The following is a 19,834-nucleotide window of genomic DNA, read 5'->3' as shown; positions in this document are numbered from 1 at the left end:
TTACTGCTGTGAAGAGAGTTCAGGTAAAACTTCAGCAGAGTGGAAGTATTTTTCTTCTATATTGACTTAGACACTTAGTACACTAAAAGTACAAGTTTGGATTCTATTTTTCTTAAAAATATATAGTGTTCTTTGAAAACAAGCCAACAGTTTTATACATAAACGTTTATTGTGTTGTTTTAGGATTCCATTTTCTGGTTTTGTTGTCATTCACTGGAGTCCTCTTGTACAGAGAGAAAATGGAAGCTAATGTTGACCACTTGTGTCAGCTTTAGTACACCTGATGTTATTTCAGATGTGATTGCTTATGTACTTGCATACTTCTGCCATTACCCAGGCTCCCCCAAAGCAGCAGCAAAGGGGCGGACTTCAGATAAGCACGTCTTGCAAGAACATATGTTTGTATACTGTAGTGTTATACTGTGAAGTTAATACTGTTTCAGTTCTGTTTTTCCTGGATGATTGCAGTCCAATTATTTTTTTCTATCTCAGGAAACCCATTCAGCAGATGGGGGCAATTGCAATCCTGTATTTTCTTCCTCTGTTTGACAACGGTGTGGAATAGCTTCTTCTCGATTTGTGGACATTGCTATGGATAATACAGTTATCTCCTGGGCTAATGATTCCCTCTGAGAATTCCATCAAAAGACGTGACATTGCCCAGAGCAGTATATTTCATTAAAACATATTTTATAGCTCAGACCAAAGGAAGCAAGTCCACAGCAAATCTGAGGATGCTTTTACTGCATAGGCACAATGAACATTTCAGCAGTATGAGCTAGACTCTGATTTTGCAGTGAGCACCATTTAGAATAATTTTATATGCAGTTTTTACTACTACCAAGTTGTTGTATCATTTCTTTTAAATTACATGTTGTGTCTACAAAAACATCAAAGGAAGTCAAGATGATTGCAGTTCTTAATAGAGAGAAGATTAAAATATTTTTTACTCAGTGTTTTAGTGTTGTATCATTCATTCTTTATACATATCTACATTTTGATGTTTTTAGTGAAGCATTGAAGAGTTCCGCATAACAAAGGTAAAATAACATGCATACATTCTTTTTTTACTGTATTCTCCTATGCTTTGCTAAAGCTTATAGCTTATGTTTTTTGGGAATAATTTTGTCATTCCTCTAGGTTGGGCACTCACTGGCAGGCATTGCTGTGGTAGCGTTGTGCTGGGGCCCTCTTGTTGTCTGGTTAAACTGATTGGCAATGACAACAGAATTGAGACGGGGAGGTTCTGCTGCTCTCCGTGAAAGAATGTGCTGCTCCCCAAACAGAAGACAATACTTTATTCAAAAGACATAATGGTAGTATCACTACCAGAACTTCAGTTTTGCTTTTGGAATTCTGTGTGTATTATTTTTATTGTTTATTATTTCTCAACAATAAGTTTTGAGTTAATTCTCGGCAGTTATTTCAAAATAATGTAAGTTTATATGTACATAACCACTTCTACTCTGATTAAATTCATTAGGTTAGTGCGACAGGTTTTTATTTTTTCAAATCAGTCTCAGATTTGAATTTAGCACACGTATGGGAGTCTCTACATAATTATTATTTTTTTTTCTGACAGAACAGCATATACCTTATATCCAGATCCAATAATTTATTGGTAGTCCAATTCAAATATTGTAACAGTCATTACTAGTCCACCTAAAATGCCACCCACACAACACACTAAGAATCCAAATTAAAGCAAATGGGGGGAAGCAGTTGCACAATTAAATCACTAATACAACTCTCCTACTTTACAACTGCCCCTCTTATGCAGGCTTCTTTCTCGTTCTTCTGGTCGTGCATGGTTTCCTGGTCTCGGCTGGTCTTCCTTAGGCAAGGACAGGGGAGCGTGGTGATCACTGTGAGTTGTTAGCGTCCCGCATTCCCAGCAGGAGCAGGATGGTGGCTTCTTCCTCAGTTTTTTTTTTGGTTTTATAGTACTTACAGGTGTGCTTCTTTCCCGTTGGTCCCCACTTCTATACTGCCCAGTAGGTTCTGCCTATTTATTGTCATTTGCTTGACAAGTATGTACACATAAATGTTTGGCTGTTTGATGTGGCTAAGCATTAGCTAAAACAATTAAGTAGAAGATGTACGAAGATGAAGGGTAGTGAGTAAGGCCAGTAGCTAAGCAGTAGCCACCTGACCATTTGGTTTTGCGATTAGGCTTTAGCCACCTGATCGCTTTGCAGTTACTCACAGTAACCTTACTGTATTATCTGGGCAATAAGCCTACAACCTGTGCATTCATTTTACAGCAGTTAATATGCTGGTGCATCAAATTATAAGTGCTTAAAGACTTGTAGTATCAGAATTAATAATAAGAATATAAGGAAAACTCATTAACTGAAATGTTTGGTATACCTCTTCAAATCATGCCTTTGGAAAATGTAGCTCTTCTACAGTTCTTGCAGGAATACTAAAAGAAAGTTAAGCATTTAAATGGAAGAAAAATGTTTAAGTCTTACCAAAACAAGGACACCTTGGTTTCTATTCCACAAAATCAGTCATACACTGCTGATATAGGCTAGTTAAAGATTGAGGAACTGTCATAAATCATCCTGAATCCAACCTGTTATTAAATATGTCAAGTGGAGCCCACTGGGTTGATAAAGGTGACATTCCAGATATGCTCTTCAGTTATTATTTTCAGTTTTTTTTTTCCCTAAAAATTCAGAGAAATAAAGCCAGGAATAATGCCCAACAGGGGATGAAAATTAAATATTTTCTGGCAGCTTCTGGTTGTGGACAGATTCAGAATATTTAGTAGATATGTTCTTATTAGGAGCATAACCCAATCAGCAGTGATAACTAATGTTTTTAGAAGCCAGCCCATCACCTAAGATAGAAACTGCATTTCCACACAGAACTGAGAAGCCTGCACAGGCTGGAAGTTGAGGGACAGGAGATGTTGCTGTCAGGGAGCAGCAGAGTGAGGCAGCTCCCTGGGGTGGGTCATGGCACCCCCCAGCCATGAGCAGGGCAGCCAGGGACCACTGGGACAGCCCTAGCCCCAGGCATCAGGCACCTCCCTGGGGACAGGGCCAGGCCGAGGCCGGGTCAGGATGTGGTCCCGCAGGTGGGCCTGGCTCAGGGGTGCCAATGGCCAGGCAGGGCAGGGCTGTGGGGAGCTGGAGACCGGCCCTGCTGTGGCATCGCTGGGGCAGGGACTGGTGGCCCTGGAGGGCTGCAGTGAAGTCCTGGGCTGTGGGCAGGGTGGGGGAAGCCCTGGGGAGCTAGGGAGGGCTAAGTGGTGAATGCAAGCTGGATTAGTCTCTAGTGGTTAACTAGGCAAACTACTGGTCTGCAAAGTCATTTTTGAAATAGGGTTTGGGTCTAAGGTGCGATTGCATAGGGAAGCAAGTTGAAGCAATTTAAGAAGAAAAAAAAAAGCTTCTTTAAATAGCAGTTGAAAATTAATATCACAGATCAATATATAATCATCAGATGAGGTGGTCTATCACAGAAACTAAGACCTACTTAAAGACTTTTTCAGTACTGTTTTCATAGTCATAGTTAAAACCTGTGATACAGAAATCAGAGATCTGTGTTCTAATGTTTGGCATATTTCCCTTGTATTTCTTCTCAGTGCTTGTTACTCATCTCAACATTATGAGTAATCATGTTTCAGTTTGCAATGTGTTTGTATTTCTTTTTAAATTAAGAGACTCCCGCAACGTTCCAACTTTCTGTCTCTGACTGGCACAGCAGGGGAAAAAATAACACCACATTTTGTGTTTATCTGAGCTATTTATTCACATTACTACAGCGTGTGAGTGTTTCATCCTCTAGTGTATACAAGTTCTTGCAGTACTCATTGGCAGAGGTGGTGGCATCACATTGAAATGAAACGTCCTTACCCTTTCTCGGGATCTGGGTTGAGATGACTTCCCCAGGTCACACAAGTTAGGTCTGAACTGGTGAACAAAGCATGGGTTGCCTTGAGTCTACATTGCTTAGCGGCATCCCCCTCTCTGTCAAATTAATCTGGAAGAGAAATAGTAGCTGCAGCCCCCAGTAGAGTGATAGTCCGCTATGGGGTGGTCTCCACCTGTTGTGGAGATGATTTCATAGTGCGCAGGGAAAAGAAAGAAGTGCACCATGCTCAGGAACACGAATCTCTCATTAATCTGGTAGGCATTGTTTTAAGTGGGGATTCCCAGGGGCTCTCTTCAGCACAACACATATTGCAAGTGAATGTTTGAGGGAAGCCTTGATATTTTTCTACTTGGGCCAATTTGTACTGAGATGGAAGTATTAAAGGAGACAAACAGTTATTTAATCTTTACTTTACAGAAAAACTGAAATATAAACCAACTGACAAAGGAAAGGACCTCTTGTTATGCAGTAGAAGCGCTATGCAAAATCCTATGTGAATTTAAAATTCAGCAGTAGAAATTAAAAGGTATAAATCAAAGTGTTTTATTTAAAGCAATATAAGAAACATCAGGAAGTAGGGAAACAGGGAATTCTCTTACCTTTCTCTTCTTTTCAATTGTCACCTTACAACTGCAATGTAAAAGACCCAGTTGCAAATTCAAGTCTTTCAGTGTTTATTAATACCCAGATAATTTTCTTCTAATGACATTCCTGCCTGCATTTTTCAACTGAAGTTTGTTGGGTAACGTGATGTTTAGCAGGAACAACATATAATTGGTTGGAATCCTCTGTGTTTCTTAACTTCTATTACTTGTTAGATGTAAAAGCCTCTGACTCAAAATTTACCTGGATTTTCTTCACTCATCACAAGTACAAATAGTTGTTTCTTCGCAACAAAAAATACCTAATGTTATTAATTTTTCCAAATGTTCCATTTTTTGCTATCACAGTGAATCTCTGAGTGTACCTTTCTGCAGCACGGTATTGGAACACCATGTCTATGTTGATATCTGGGGGGGGGTTGAGGAAGCTTACTTCTTAAATTCTATAGCAGTTCTTATCCTGTTGATTTCTTACCTATCTATGTAACCAATTTCCTAACTGGTGTCCCTGCTCACTGGAAGGGGCTTAGACTAGATGACCTCTAGGGGTCCCTTCCAACCCAAAACATTCTATGATTCTATGATAATTTCATAATTCCAGTTATGAATACAGTGATCTTTGCTGGGATGTCTATATGGTATACCTGAATATGCTTTTACATATACGCATGCAGAGTTAAAAGGGTAGAATGTGGATGGAATGCGAATTCTTCTGCTCTTTTTCAGTTTGGGGTAGTTTCAACTTGAGTTCCTTATAGCTTCATAAACTCAGCAAATTTGTCATTTTTCTGGGCATACAAATTTGGGTAACATTTGGAAACACTAACACTTAGAAATCATTTTATCAAAAAAAGGAAAGCTGTAGTAAGAGAAAAAAAATTCTGACTGTTTCTGAAAAATTAGAATACCAACAAACCGGGGTTAAAATACCAGAATACCTACTGGGGTTTTTTTAGGAATAAATAACTTCAGAAGAATGTTTTGACTTTATAGGAAGTTTAGATCCCTGGAATTTTACATTGAGTGAATTATTCTTTTGTTAATAGAATACAGTATTATTTTGAGGATAAGAAGAGATGTAACCAGAATTTTGTCCATTACTACTCTAAAGAAAAGGTGAAAGACTGGCCTGCTGTCCTATAAAGGCAAAGCCAAGCAAACAGACCCTTTCTCTGTCTCTTTCTTTGTTCCATTTTCAAAAAAAAGGGTCTACAGTGGTGACCCAGTTTTGTTCTGGTTATTCACTCAGATTCTTGTAGCTCAGATAAGTATATGGTGCATTGACTGAAGTTATGCTGAAGTTTATATGAGCTGACAATCTTAATTTTATTAGACTTTTCCCCACCCTCACCCCCTGCAGGACAAGATATAAATTATGTGCGACACCATAATTTCATAGATTTAATACACGAGATGAAAGATGTCATCAAGCCCCATATGCCTACTCCTTTTACAAATAGTAGGCTAGATAATTTTAAAGGCGACAAAAACCTGGGAAAAAAGGAACAAGGAGAGAGTGAGAAAATAGCAGCACCCCTGTATCTTATGATTTAAGTCAGAAAAAATATGATTTGTACCTGCAAAAGTCTTATTTTCTCTCTATCCAACCCTAAATGATTTCTGAACTGAGAATGAAAAGGAGTCAGGAAACTGATACCTTGTGTTCCATTAATTAAAAATAATATCTGCCATTCAGCCTCTCCTTTGCTCTGATGCTGTATAGAAACTTAGTAATGCCACATTGCAGATATTGAAAGATAGTCAGGCCAGTGGGATAAGAGTGAGTGAGTTCTTAAAATTAGAAAGTTTCCCTTCTGATTTAACATCACAGTATAACTGCACAATACCTGAGGCTGTTCATTTCTTCGTTATCACTTTGTTCTCATTGGGCACCTCAATAAATACATTCTGTTCTTAAAGTCATTTAAAAAAAAAACAAAAACACACAGACTCTCAGTCTATCAAAAAATTACCCCTCCTTCTCAGAGGACACATCTAATCACATTTAATCTAAACAGGCAATTCTTTAAAGTCAAGTTACAAACACTGAGACTTAATGGGTAGCTGTCTCATGTTATCTCTTAATATACCAGGGTACTTAGTGTCTTTTCCTCCTCTCCCCTCCTCAATAAATATAAGCTTTATTCTACTCAAGGAGGGTTATAATACACTTAATGCATATTTCGTAGCATAAAGGATGTCTTAGGAACAACGAAAATGGTGGAAGTATCAGTCAAAGTTCATTACTTCATTATAAATAATTTAAATACAAGGAAATTAGGTGACTTTCTAATTAAAAACAAACAAACAAACAAAACCCAGAGAAAATGGCTGTGTTTTGTTGAGGAATAAAGCAATTCTGGACAGACATCTGTCACTGCCACACTACACAGTTTCCTTTTGCAGTAAATGAACCTTGGGGCCACAGAAGATAACATAGGTGGTGGGACTGAACTACAAAACAGTCCTCCATGTAACTGCTTCAGGCTTAGTGCTTAAAGCAGAGCTTCTAGCAATGAGTGCTGTAAGCTAGCTACTAGAATGACTAAAACGAAGCCAAAATAAAACCCACATGTTCCTAGAATATTCTTGACTTAGGGTAAGTTTTCTAGAATGGACATAGAACCCAAGAAATCTGAGCTTCAAAAAGTAGGTAGAAATGACTCTGAACAAAATTATTGACTTGCCAGAAATAGGACATAAGGAATTACAGCAAGAGATGGGCAGGTGAAAAACTAAGCAGAACGGTACTAACAGTAATATTATAGTTTTTATATCTTATCTGAAATAACCTTTATGAAATTTAATATGTCATTTTATATGATTTTATGTGTATATATTCTACAGCTGCACTCCAATTCCGACAAAGGTGATGGATCAGTCAAATACATTCTTACTGGAGAAGGGGCGGGGACTATATTTATTATTGATGACACGACTGGAGACATCCATTCAACCAAAAGCCTAGATCGAGAGCAGAAGACACACTATGTGCTTCATGCCCAAGCTATTGATAGACGGACAAACAAGCCACTCGAGCCTGAATCTGAATTTATTATCAAAGTGCAGGACATCAACGACAATGCACCAAAATTTACAGATGGACCATACATTGTTACTGTGCCAGAGATGTCTGAAATGGGTAAGGAAAATTAACTGTTCTATTCAACAATCTTCTAACAAGCAAAAATGCCACATACTATTTGACAAAGTTATGACGCATTACTGTGTTGTTGATTGTATGTAAAAGATATTACATTTGAGAAGAGATGATAAGAAGACATCAAATGCAACCTTGTGTGTTACTTGGGACATTCATATTAAGAAAACAGTGCATTACACACACGCTGGCTGTAGAGGAGAGTCACTCTTATTCTTGAATGCTTTAACAGACATTCCCTGGCAAATGGTACTTTGCACTCCAGGAACAAGATGTGTTCATATATCCTCATTCAGCTACACGCTTTATGGCATTCTCTTCTTCATGAGTAGTCTATGCAATTCACAGAATCAAACAAACACAAAGGAATGGTAGTTTTCTAGGTTATTTTAGACCATATGTTTATTTGCCTTTGTTCCATACTTGAAAGTCAGATAGATACAGTACTTTGTAAATATAATTATTTTGGATGGGAGGGTATCTTGTACGACTTCCCTAGCGTAGATAGATGAAATTCATTTTAAACTGGGAATCTGCATTTGGTTCATCTTCTATGGTACCACCTGACATTACTATGCTGAGTTCATACATAAGTGGCTGTCTAACAAGGGAAGTTTAATCTGTTTGTGGAAGTCTGCATACTGTTTGAACCACATACTATTTCACAGTGTGCAAAGAAATATTTCATGTGGAGAGACTAAACAGGCCAAACCCACAGCTTCCATTACAGATATGCATAGTGAAAATAGTGCGTTCCAAACACATCTACAGTTCTTTTCCTGCATATACAAATGAAGTGTGGCATATGAAATAATTGCAAACATCTGGTAATTGTACCAGTCCTGGAAAGACCGAAATATATTAAAACTTATTCCTGAGCCATGAAGTTCAGAGCTGTGACAGTTTGGAAGCAGAGACTGGGTTTTATACCAGTGGCTTCTTCATTGACCTAAGTGGCGTTAATCTTGTATAAAGTAGAGAATAAGTATTCTTTCCTATCTACAATGAAAAACCAGATTGTATTAAATGGACACTCAAGCTTACCAAATAGCATGTTTTAAAAGGATGTAAAAGATTTTCTCCTGACTTTATCACTGCTTCTTCATTCTTTCTCACTGCCACTGCCACTACACTGACACATAGGAATAGTTCCTCGACTTTCTTCTCAGAATGTCCCCCATATGTGATGTTCTAAAAATAATCTACCTGTCTCTATCATAATTGTCTTGTTCTAATACTTTGTTCTTTGTAAGTACTTGTAGTACCTCTCTCCCTTTCCAGTACTTTCCTCTCCTCCAAGTCCTCCCACAGTATGCTATTTCAGATGTCTTTTCTTGACTGTGGAGAACTCTAAGCGTTTTTTTTTTTCCTGTGGTCCCTCCTGCAACAAGAATGCATGAAGGGAGAAACATCTTTCTTTGATCTCCTTTATTTCCTTCTCTCTTCTTCTTTCATAGGTCATTGTTCCCATATTACTGTTCAACTTCCCTTTTATGAATTTTATTCTTTCTACAGTCTATTTCCTTCTAACTGGGAATTGCTACCTCATCTTTTCTTGTAATGTCTATGTCTCCCTCCTCCCACATTTTATTATCATTGTTTATCAACATCATTATTTCTAGTAACCTCTTCTGGGTCTTTACCAGAAAAACAATCTTATTAGCCATTCTTCTTTGGTCAGTATCTAGGTAATAAAGATTTTCATATTATAGATCAAATATATTTTCATTCCTTAAACTAATTTTCAAATTGTTTATTGTTCTCTTAAACCATAGCTTCCTCTCAAATACTGACTTCCTTGCTCTCATCTGTTACTTCTCGGAGCTATAAACACATAGGTCTCCATTTCATCTACACAGTGACGCTAGTGCATATAACAGGACATGTTTTTAATGTAGAATTCCCTATTTTAACCATCTAAGCATACTATCGCAGATATCATTCCCACAAGAAATTTGTGGAAGTACAGAAGAGCAGTATTTCTGTGAGTACTGTCATAACAGTGGGACTAATTCAGCAATGCACCTTTGTGGGAAGTACTACAGTGAGGGGCTAGAGCTCCCAGTAAGAGTACTAGGGGCCGGTATGAAACCTCTTTCAGTTGTCTTTGATAATTCATTGTGGCACAAAGCTTTATTGTTAGAGTTGCAGTTCATTTCAGTAATATCTAAACTCTTATCTCAGTTGTCTCTCATCACACAGACTGTCTTGATGTGAAATTAGTTTCCTTTATCAACTGTCTCCAATAAATGCATAACTCTTTCTTCAGTTTCCTTTGTCTTTAATGGAGACCATTTTAATTAATTATTTTTTTTCTCCTGTAGAAGCCTTTTATTTTCTGTATAGGAGGAAGGACTGTGGAGAGGAAATCAATGTTATCCTCAAAGCCAAAAGCAGCTAATATAATTATTTTTTATTTGTTCATTCTGTTTATAAAAGTTCTCTTTTTTTCCTTCTCTCAAAATGGAGTATTCTTACATAGATGTTAGTCATAATTCTGTAGTAGTCTAAATCTTGGTATTACTGTACAACTACATTATACAAGTTACTTTTTTCCAAAGAACAGTTCAAATAGTCAGTCTGAGATGGCATTTTGGGTTATAAAACAGAGTGGATTATGGCAAACCAAGGAAGTTTTAGTGATAAAAAAAAGCAGTAATGCATATGTTTTATAAATAAAATACTTCACTGGTTGTACCTGAGGTAAATCTTTAAAGTATTTATTCCACAAAGCTTTCTTGTGTGAATAAAACTGAATTTTCATATCCTGCCATACAGGCAATCTGCTGTAGGCATATATTATATTTTCGTTGCAAATTTATGATCGTTATTTTCTTTTTCCCATATTGATTTGTTTGTGTTTGCTGCATACTGAAAGTATTTTATTGTCTGCAGTCTCAGGAAGACTAATTCTGTTATTGCTTCCACAGGATACATTCTTTCCGTCAAATAATGGAGAACCCTATGCCATTTTTATTAGTTCTGTAATTAGCCCGTTTTTTGACATTTAGCTGTGGAACCTTTACATAACTGAACTTCTTGTTATTTTATGAATTCCTAAGGATGCTTCACTACTTTCAAAATTTCTTCCACTTTTTTACGTGGTCATTTAAAGGACTTTCAATGTTACTGTCTCTCTCTAACAGCCCTCATGCTGAGTGGCGGGTGGCATTTTTGATCTCCGTTATGCTGTTTAGTTTCAGCAGCAGGTTCCTGTCTGTCTCCTCAAGAGGTTAGCTGGTATTTTTCCCACAAGTTGAACATTTCTTGATCTACTTGTAAAAGCTGTAGGACCTTTATGGCTTTTTTTAGGTCACTGACAAGAAAGTACAGGTAAGTCTTGTTAAATTATTTGCCAAATATTAGATCACAGTGTTCATTGTGGCACAAAGTGAACAAATTATTTATGCTTTATGTACTATGCTGAAAGAGCTGAAAGAAAACATGTATTCCTAGCCTTCATTGAATGTTTTTCCTAAAAGTTGCCTCAAGAACCAGGGTTTATAACTGAAATTATTTCTTCTGCAGTGTAAAAAACTTAGTCTCATTGAGAGCTATAACTGTGTCATTTTAAGGTTTATGGAAGAGTCATCATTATCTACATGTAAAAGGAAATAAAAACATTTTTCTGTCAGTAAAAGCATTCCATATCTGCTCATTTTCAGATAGCTTCAAAGAAAGTGAAATATTGCATATTACAGTTTCTAGTGTTGAGGACATGCATAAGAAGAGTATTCCCAATAAATTCTACTTAGGAAATTAATAGACACACTGGACTTTTCTGAACTTCTTTCCAGGGTATTATAATGTGAGGTAGTCATAATTTCAGGTAACCTGGAAGACAATATTCATGAAATTCATAAATATGATTTGTATGAGAATTGCCTATTTACCTTCCTGTGTTGTTTGATTTTTGTCTTCTAATGAAATGGCTGACAAAAAATACTGAGTGAGGACTTGGATCAGTAATATAGTCACTGAACTGGAAGTGTTGATTTCCTGGTGAAATCGCTATTATTTTCTAATGTGGAATGAAACTCAAACGTATTGTGTTGACTTGTTAGTGTTTTAAGACAACTTCAAGAATCAGTTTAGTTAGGCAGGAAATCCCTGTGTTTGTTAAACTTCACTTTTTTTCCACTTCTTTTACTTTTTATTCAATATTGATCCATCTGAGATTTTAACAGTCCAGCAAACTATGGGAAGTCATGCATACAGATTTGCATTCTCAACAGGTGTGTTTTATTGAAGTGCCTCATTAAACATTAAAAATTTGTCTTCAGAGAGACAGACTGAAGTATTTCCCTTCAGCTTCTCTTTGATATATAACTTTACAAAATTTTTATTGTAAACATATTTTAAAAAAAGAGAAAAACGAAATAAGATATTTTGAAAGAAATCTAAAATTTGATTTCCCAAATGAAATTGTCCTTATTTTTGATAACAGAAAAAAGGCAAAGCTTACAGAGTGGTGTTCAGAACATACAGACATATTTTGCAGCTCTCTATAAAGCATAAGCTAAGAAAACAGAATTCCCTATATGTAATCTCTAAACTGTAGTGGGAAATCACATGAAATGATAGCTGTGCTCTGAATAAGCAGAGCCTCCACTTTGGGGAAAAAAGTCTTTTTTACTACCTAACTGGAGTGTCAAAACGCTTTCATAGCAAAATCTTGAGTTTTTCTTGACAGACACTTTCACAGTAAGTTAGTGAAGAAAGTATGTAAGGTATGCCTCTGGGTCTGATGTTCATATCTGTTCTGAGGTCTCCAGGGAAATTAGATCCTTATTTTTTGTATTCAATTATTTCCTTCAGAACTGTTAAGCTTAAAAATAGCAAGGCAGCTGTACTGTATATTTTTCCATCTAAATCCTTCATTACACATAACTGAACAGCAAAAACTGATGCTGCGTCTGTATGGTACAAATATACTTGTAATTGTGGTTTGTCTGTCATGGTGATGAGCTGCATGATGCTAATTTTGGAAGGAGTAACTGGAGGGTAAAGGTACCCTCTTTACCTTTTTTCTCACAAGGCATCATAACCCGCAGCTTTCACAAGCTGCCTTTTCCTCTGTGCTCAGCAAATCAGGCAAGAGTTAGGCAAAAGGCCAGTATGGGTATATCTTACAAGATGCTGAGCATGCTTGTGTAATACAGTGAAAAAGTTAAGCATCTGATAAGCACTGAAGGAGGGTTTGAGAAGTGGGGTGGGGGGTTGAGTTAAAACTTGTGATTCTAAGTGTTCTTTTAGATGGAAAGAGAACGCTTTGCTACTACTCAGTACTATTCAGTACCAAATTACTATTATCAGGTGTTTCTTAGAAGAGAGATACAGATGTATTAGAAAATCACCCTGGCAGATTCTAAGGTATAATAGAATTCTATTCATGCTAAAATGGCCAGTCAGCTGCTTATGTGAGATATCACCTTTCACTAGCCCTGTTTCTTTGTCCCACATCAATGAGCAATACAAGCACTCGGGTTCTGTCCCCTACCTTTCAAAATAAGGAGTGTTTCTTTGTCCCACATCAATGAGCAATACAAGTCCCCTACCTTTCAAAATAAGGAGAGGAGAGAAGAAAGTCTCTGAAGAACAACAGAACCATGAGATCTCAGTATTTCTGGTATTTTCTTCTTCTGAAATAGCCAAAGTCTGTTCATCCATTCCAAAACCTACCTTGATTTTCTAGAGCCCTGGGAAAAAGTGCAAATGGGAAATCAACCTGTTAGATGAGTAGGCAACTGTTGGTAACTGTTTTCTTGGAAGCAGGAAAACCTATAAAGGTACAGAAGTTGCCCAGCACTCTGGGTAGCAAACTCTGGTAGGTGACTGACTACACCTATTGGGTAGGTATATTTTTGTTGTATGCAATTAAAAAAAATAAAATCACTGTGTATCAGTAACCTATTAATCTTTAATGATTCCACAAGATTCCAACATAAAATAGGGAAGCCATGAATAAAGGTAAAACAACAAATTAGTGTGCACAGGCCTTCATCCTTGAATACAACAAGCTTAACTAGTAAACAGGTCATAGCTTTTCCACCTCAAGTTAGAAATTATTGCCAGACTGGGCTACAGAAACATATCATTACCGTATTTAGATAAACTATAGAATAGGGGAAGAAATGCATTTCTGTTCTTTGAAGTGACCTGATGTGGTTTGCAGGAACTCGTATTCTAACTTTAGATAGCAAATAAATATGACTGAATAGATGCCTAGAATATATTAAGAAAATTCCACTAACTTTAATTCATATTTGTTTATCTTGCCACATGAACCCAAATACAGTAATTTAGTCAGTTTTGCCATTAAGTCCTGAATAGCTATGAACAGGCTACTAGCTCCAGCTTGATTCTATTACAATATTCAACTTCAAATTCATCAAGGTATACTTATATCTGCTGTGTGAATGTATTTATCTATGAGACTGTATGCATTTGGGGCTATTTAGAGACCAGAAGATACTATATCTAAGTATGCAGACACGTTTGCTGTACCTCTTACTAAATCTCCAGTAGAGAACACAAAAAGCAACTTTCAGTGTCCAAGTTAGTGTGGCACAAATGAACGAATAGTTTCTCAAACACTGGAGAATCCAAAGCTGCAAAGTTTTGCATGCTTGCTTTGCTGTACTCAAAGTGAGACTCTGTGATTTTACGTATTTCTATTCCCAGTGTACACTGAGGGCGTGCACATGAACAAACAGTTTTGTGCAACGGAAACTGATCTGTGAAGTTAAACAGTTGGAACTGAGGATCCAATGTCTACCCCGTATGTTTTTGGGAAGGCATATTTCAGACTAGCTCTTCTCTGGTCTCTGAGACTAAATGCCCATTAGCAATCAGAATAAATGGGATACGCTGCTAAAGCAAATCTTCTGGTTTAGTTTCTTCCAAAGGAATCTAGTTAGCATGCTCTGAAACTGTTCCATGAGGCAAATCAAAGTACAACAAGTGGGGGAGATCAAAGGATTCAATTCAAAAGCGTACTTCTCCTCACAACTAAGATGTGAAATTGAACACCCCAGAGTGGAGGTGATGCCTCACTGGTTAATATAACTGAGAAGCACTTTCAGATGCTGAATTACATGAGAGCAGCCTGTTCTGTTATTATTATTCCTGTATTTTAATACTGGGCCACAGGAGTCTGTAAAAAGCAGTGTCTGTAGAAGGATGAACAAGTGGGATGAAGATTGAACTTTTGTTAACTTGCCAATTTTTCATTTACTGATTTTTTAATGTTGGGCAGTGATAGCCATATAGTGAAGGGTTGGGCAGTGATAGCAAAAAAGATTAATCATTAAATATCTTGAAAAATACATCAAAATGTAAAATCACTTGTCTCTACCTGTGCAGTGCTTATGCTTTTTATTTTCTACAAAGTGTTACTCATAAGTTATTCCACTTAGTGACATGCTAGGAACTGTAATTTTATTTTTCTAATGGTATTTATTAACAGCATACAAATATTTGTCTTTTGAACTCCTTATCTTTCTAATTTGGATCCATCATTGGAATTCCAACAAGGTTCTAGTAATTATTTCATTTTCAGATCTTTCATGCCTTCTGATGGCTAGATTTTTTGATTCCCTTATAGTATTTTATTGATTTGGGGGCATTTATGCAAATTATTTTAAATATGCACTTCAACATTAATTTGTATGGTGGATGAAGATAATCCTAAAGTCCATAAATACAAGTCATTCAGAAGTCTAAACAATATCCAAATTTGGGTTCTGTATGTGTGAACATGCATAAATAGGCATGCTGTGTAGTTATTATTTTTGTTTATATATATGTAGCAGTTACATATACATGGAGAAAAAGCTTTTTTCAAATGGGTATAGTTTTCCTTAAAAATATGATAGAATAATAAAATATAGAGAAAATGTTATTAATCTCTCAATTATAAAATGTGAGTACTGTAGAGGTTTCAAAAATGCATCTAAATTATTTATATTTGTCAGAAAATTATATTTATTATCAATTAACTTCTATTTTCCTGTATATACAGGTACATCTGTTCTACAGGTGACAGCCACAGATGCGGATGACCCTACATATGGAAACAGCGCCAGAGTAGTATACAGTATTCTTCAGGGACAGCCATATTTCTCTGTTGACCCTAAAACAGGTGGGTATTGCATATTTATGTCTGTGTGATTTGGCTAATATGTTGCAGTTAACTAAGTCTGGTAGATGAAATCCAATGTACAAAACACAGGTGGGGGGGATTTTTTTTTTTTATTCCTATTATATCCTACTTCTCGCTTTAACACTATGAAATTTAGGAGTTGCTGTGTTTTGCTGAATCATAAAATGAGCCTACTGTGTACAGAATTAATCCTGCATCATGCCATGATGTGAGCCATTCAGCCAAACTGGAATAGCACTTTTCCATCTTTTCAAGCCTCTGTTTAGGAAGTGACTCAAGTGTGCCTAATACATAATGATTTTAAATGCTTTGTTTGGTCTGAAGGGTAAGGTTGGGAGGATTATTGAATGTGTGCTTCAACACATATACCATAATAAATTAAGATAATTCTTTTATTTATAAAACTGCAGTATTGCCATTTCACTGAAAATTTATTCTATGATTCAAGCGGTAGAATGAGCTGAAATATTTATGCTTAAATTCTGTGTATTGCCCTCTCCTTTTTTCCACAAAGTGTAAGTTATGTATAATGAATCCAAACTGGTTTCTTTAAAGAGAGAAGAAATCTCTTTTGGGGATGGGGTTTGTTACTAGTTTTGGGTTTTCTGAAGAGCATTGTCTTAAATATTAATATGGTGATATATTTTAGTGTGCATTTATAGTCCTTAATAATGAGTAAATATAATTTAAGAAAGTACTTTTTTCATCTGAATCTTGTAACCATTTTTCCCTATCTATATCAAAGTTTTAATACTGAGGTGAAAAAATTAAATACAATGATCCCTACACCTAACTGTAGAGAATAATAATGATTTTTAAAATGTGCCGAAGTGCAATAAAGTATATTGTAAATGGTTTTCACTGTAATGTTTTTACATTTAAGTGTCTTTGCTTGTGTACAGTAATGTCTCTGGAGCTTGGAGGTATACGCTTGCTTCATTACCAAGAGAAGTGTATCAGTGCCATCTCAGCTAGCTTTGAGGTTAAGCCTTCTTTGAGTAGGAGGCCGGACTCGATGACCCCCAGAGGTCTCTCCCTACCTAAATTATTCTATAAATTTGTAAGTTCTTGTTAGAAAGGTCTAAGAGTGCAAAGACTGACAGGATCATGTTGGAGGACTATATAAAGTACTGGAAGGTAAACCTCATGCAGGCCTGTTCATACATACTGTGTTCCGGGAACGACCACTGGCACACACCTTACCCAGCCATGTGTGAGTACAGTCTGGCAGAGTACTAGCTGGCACAGGCTAAAACCACTCTGAGGGTCATGTTAACAACTAAGAGGTATGGAAGATCAGTAGTATAGTGCTCAAGTGCTCTCTGCCCTTGTTTTACTTAGAAATACAATGCTGGTCTACATTTCTGCTTCTGTTTTGTCACTCTGAGGCAATGGCCTATATTTTTTATTTCAATAATGATATGGAACTTGTAATCTGGAGCTGCTATTCAGTCAGTGAAGAATCGTAATAGATGTTCCCAGGATCAGATCAGTATCACAAAAGAAAATAGCGCTGTTGTATCACTGTTTGTATGTCATAAAGAAAGCAGATGGGAGTGTATTTTCACTCCCCAAGCCTTAGGCTTTGAGAGGGATTTAGTAACACTTCATGAACTTAAACTATTTTTAATATGTGTATAGAATATGAAAATGTTTCTGATACCTTAGTCTATTAAAATGGCAAAAGAATAAATACCTTATGAGGTAAGTAGACAATGAAAAAGTAAAAAAACACTAGAGAAGGCTTTTTGATTTGATAAGTTGACTTTTTATAATTCCAGAACAGCAGCTAAATTAATTTGGCATGATATAATGGGAAGAAGTAGAATATTGGAAATGATGGGAAAGTCTTGAAGAATAGAGTGTTTCACTATGAAATTTCACTTTGAATTTCTGCGGTTTAAGACACTCATTTTCTAAAAACATCACTCTCCTGAATTTGCAAGCATTTCTGTGACCTATTTTTCCTAAGGCATGAATTGTTCAATTCCATCTTAGTTATATTTTATCTGGAAGTTTTCTGAATTTACTGTGACATGCACAAACTTCCTTTACAAGAAAGAGGTAGAAGGGCCAAAACAGGGAAAATTTGTGAAGCCTAAGGATCTTTTATAGCTATCAGTAAAGCTTCTCAGAGCTATCAGATGCAGACATCAAGCTGCAATACTCATCTTGAGAAGTCTTCTGCTTCTAGCTTAATGCTGCCTAAATTTGGTTTCAAACAACTTACTATCTGAAGACTTCAAAATTTTGGATTTTTCGGAGCTTAGTTTAGAATAGTTTAAATAGGATTTTAGAATTCATACATCTAAAATATAATAGTGGGCCAGCACCAAATTACAAACTTTGAAGTAAAAAAAGCTGTGTTCCCAGCAGAAGAACAACTTTGTTAGCTTACCTGATAAAAGGCTCATCTCTACACACCCAAAGGAGGGTAGAGGTGCAGGACTGGGAAAGTAACCCACCTGCCCTAATTAGAGACTCAAGCCCGGGCTCGTCCTAGGGCTGCCCCAGCAGAGCCTCAGCCCCATGGGCCAGGGCTGAAACCCATCATGAGGAGTCAAGAGGAGATGCTGTCTTGATCACCCTTCAGGCTGAGGGAGCTGCTGCCTACAGGGATATGGAACACATGGGATGCAGGGAAGAGCATTATGATATGGTACTAGATCTATTCTGGGATGTTTAGAGGAAGAACTTCAGGCAAGGGATGGGAGGGATTGAGATGGATTAGGGAGGAAAAAGCAAGGAAAAATAGATGCATAAGGGGATAAAAGAGGCTAGTTCTGTGTAAACAGGCTCTTGCTCAGTACCGTTGTGTGATTGTGCCCTGTGTTTGATCAGCACAGTCTGTCCTGTATCATCTTACGCTCCGCTTGTAACTGTTTTCCTGAGTAAAGGGACTCTCTGTCTGTATGCATGTGTGTATGGAGTTTTAAGTGCCAGCAACTGGAGCTGGACCACGGCTCAGAGGGTTCTGTGTCTTTGTGGCACCAGCAAACTGGAGAGTATGGAGTGTGGCATATGCATGGGTGTGAATGTCAGCATGGGGTCACTACTGAGTATCAGGCTGAAGTAGCCAGTGAGTCAGGTGAGTGGCTTGGGTACCAGATATCCGCATGGCCAAAGGTCTGAGCCAGATACTGGAGACACCAGAGGGTTCCATGAGTCAGCTGTTGTAGGGGCCCAGATGTCCAGACTGACTACGGGAGTGACTATATGGTCCCGGTGGGTTGACTGAGAGGCCTGTTGGATCTGTGTGTCTCTGTGCGTGAGGCAAGGGGAGACCAGGGAGCCAGGAGCCAGCTCCTGGGTGTCAAAGCCAGCTACTGAGAGCCCATAATGTATATATGGGGGTGTCAGTGGGCTTGCAAGGTAACTGGGGGGGCCAGAGGGTCCAGGGCCAGTTACTTAGTGTTTAAGGCCTGTTACTGGGGGACCTGTAGTGTGCTGGGCTGGGTGGGGATGCGTGAGTATGTCCAGGATTAAAATGGGATCTGCACCAGCAGCTGGAGGGGAGCTGCAGGCCTCGGACATGTATGTCCAGGTGCTAGCAAGTGGGGAGACTGGGGATCCAGGTGCCAGCTACTGGATAGACCAAGTGCCTAAGGCAAGTTACAGGAGGGATCCATGTTGAGTACATGTCTATATTTCCAACGAAACCATCCTTCCTCCTGATCATCTGGAGAAGGATGGGGCTGTTTGTGCCATTTGTGTTTGAGTGCTGAGTGTTCCTATCTGTGTGTCACAGATGCATCTGTGGACCTGCCTCTTGGGAACACACACTCAGCCTCACTACTGCTTCTAAATCACACACTAAGAACAGGGAGTTGCGGCCATCTCACCTCCATCAGGCTACCAGATTTGGCAACTCCTAACAATCTTTAGTTTTTCAGGTGGTTGGCTCTAGGGCCTGTGTTTTGCTTTGGTTTTTTTTTCTTTCCCCAGGGAAGGAAGAATTGTTAACTCTGTGTGTACAAATTTGCTGCAACTATGTTTCTAGGACTGTGAATGTCAGAACTACTG

At 37.6% G+C, this 19,834-nt stretch overlaps 1 protein-coding gene across 3 annotated transcripts in view; it reads left to right on the top strand.

The window, feature by feature from the left end:
• CDH18 (cadherin 18) overlaps nt 1-19,834 on the top strand; it is a 173,459-nt gene that overhangs the window by 29,675 nt on the left and 123,950 nt on the right. For 2 of the 3 annotated variants that reach the window (XM_009646724.2, XM_035902108.1), the window contains exons 2-3: nt 7,335-7,629; nt 15,671-15,790. In XM_009646724.2, coding sequence (XP_009645019.1) covers nt 7,335-7,629; nt 15,671-15,790 — 415 coding nt within the window. The remainder of the gene's footprint in view (nt 1-7,334; nt 7,630-15,670; nt 15,791-19,834) is intronic. The other variant, XM_035902109.1, reaches the window with a different exon arrangement.

This window comes from Egretta garzetta, unplaced genomic scaffold (assembly GCF_000687185.1).
Source record: "Egretta garzetta isolate BGI_Z169 unplaced genomic scaffold, ASM68718v1 scaffold109, whole genome shotgun sequence".
Lineage (NCBI taxonomy): Eukaryota > Metazoa > Chordata > Aves > Pelecaniformes > Ardeidae > Egretta > Egretta garzetta.
Note: the sequence above shows the minus strand (reverse complement) of the source record. Positions and strands in the feature narration are given on the sequence as shown.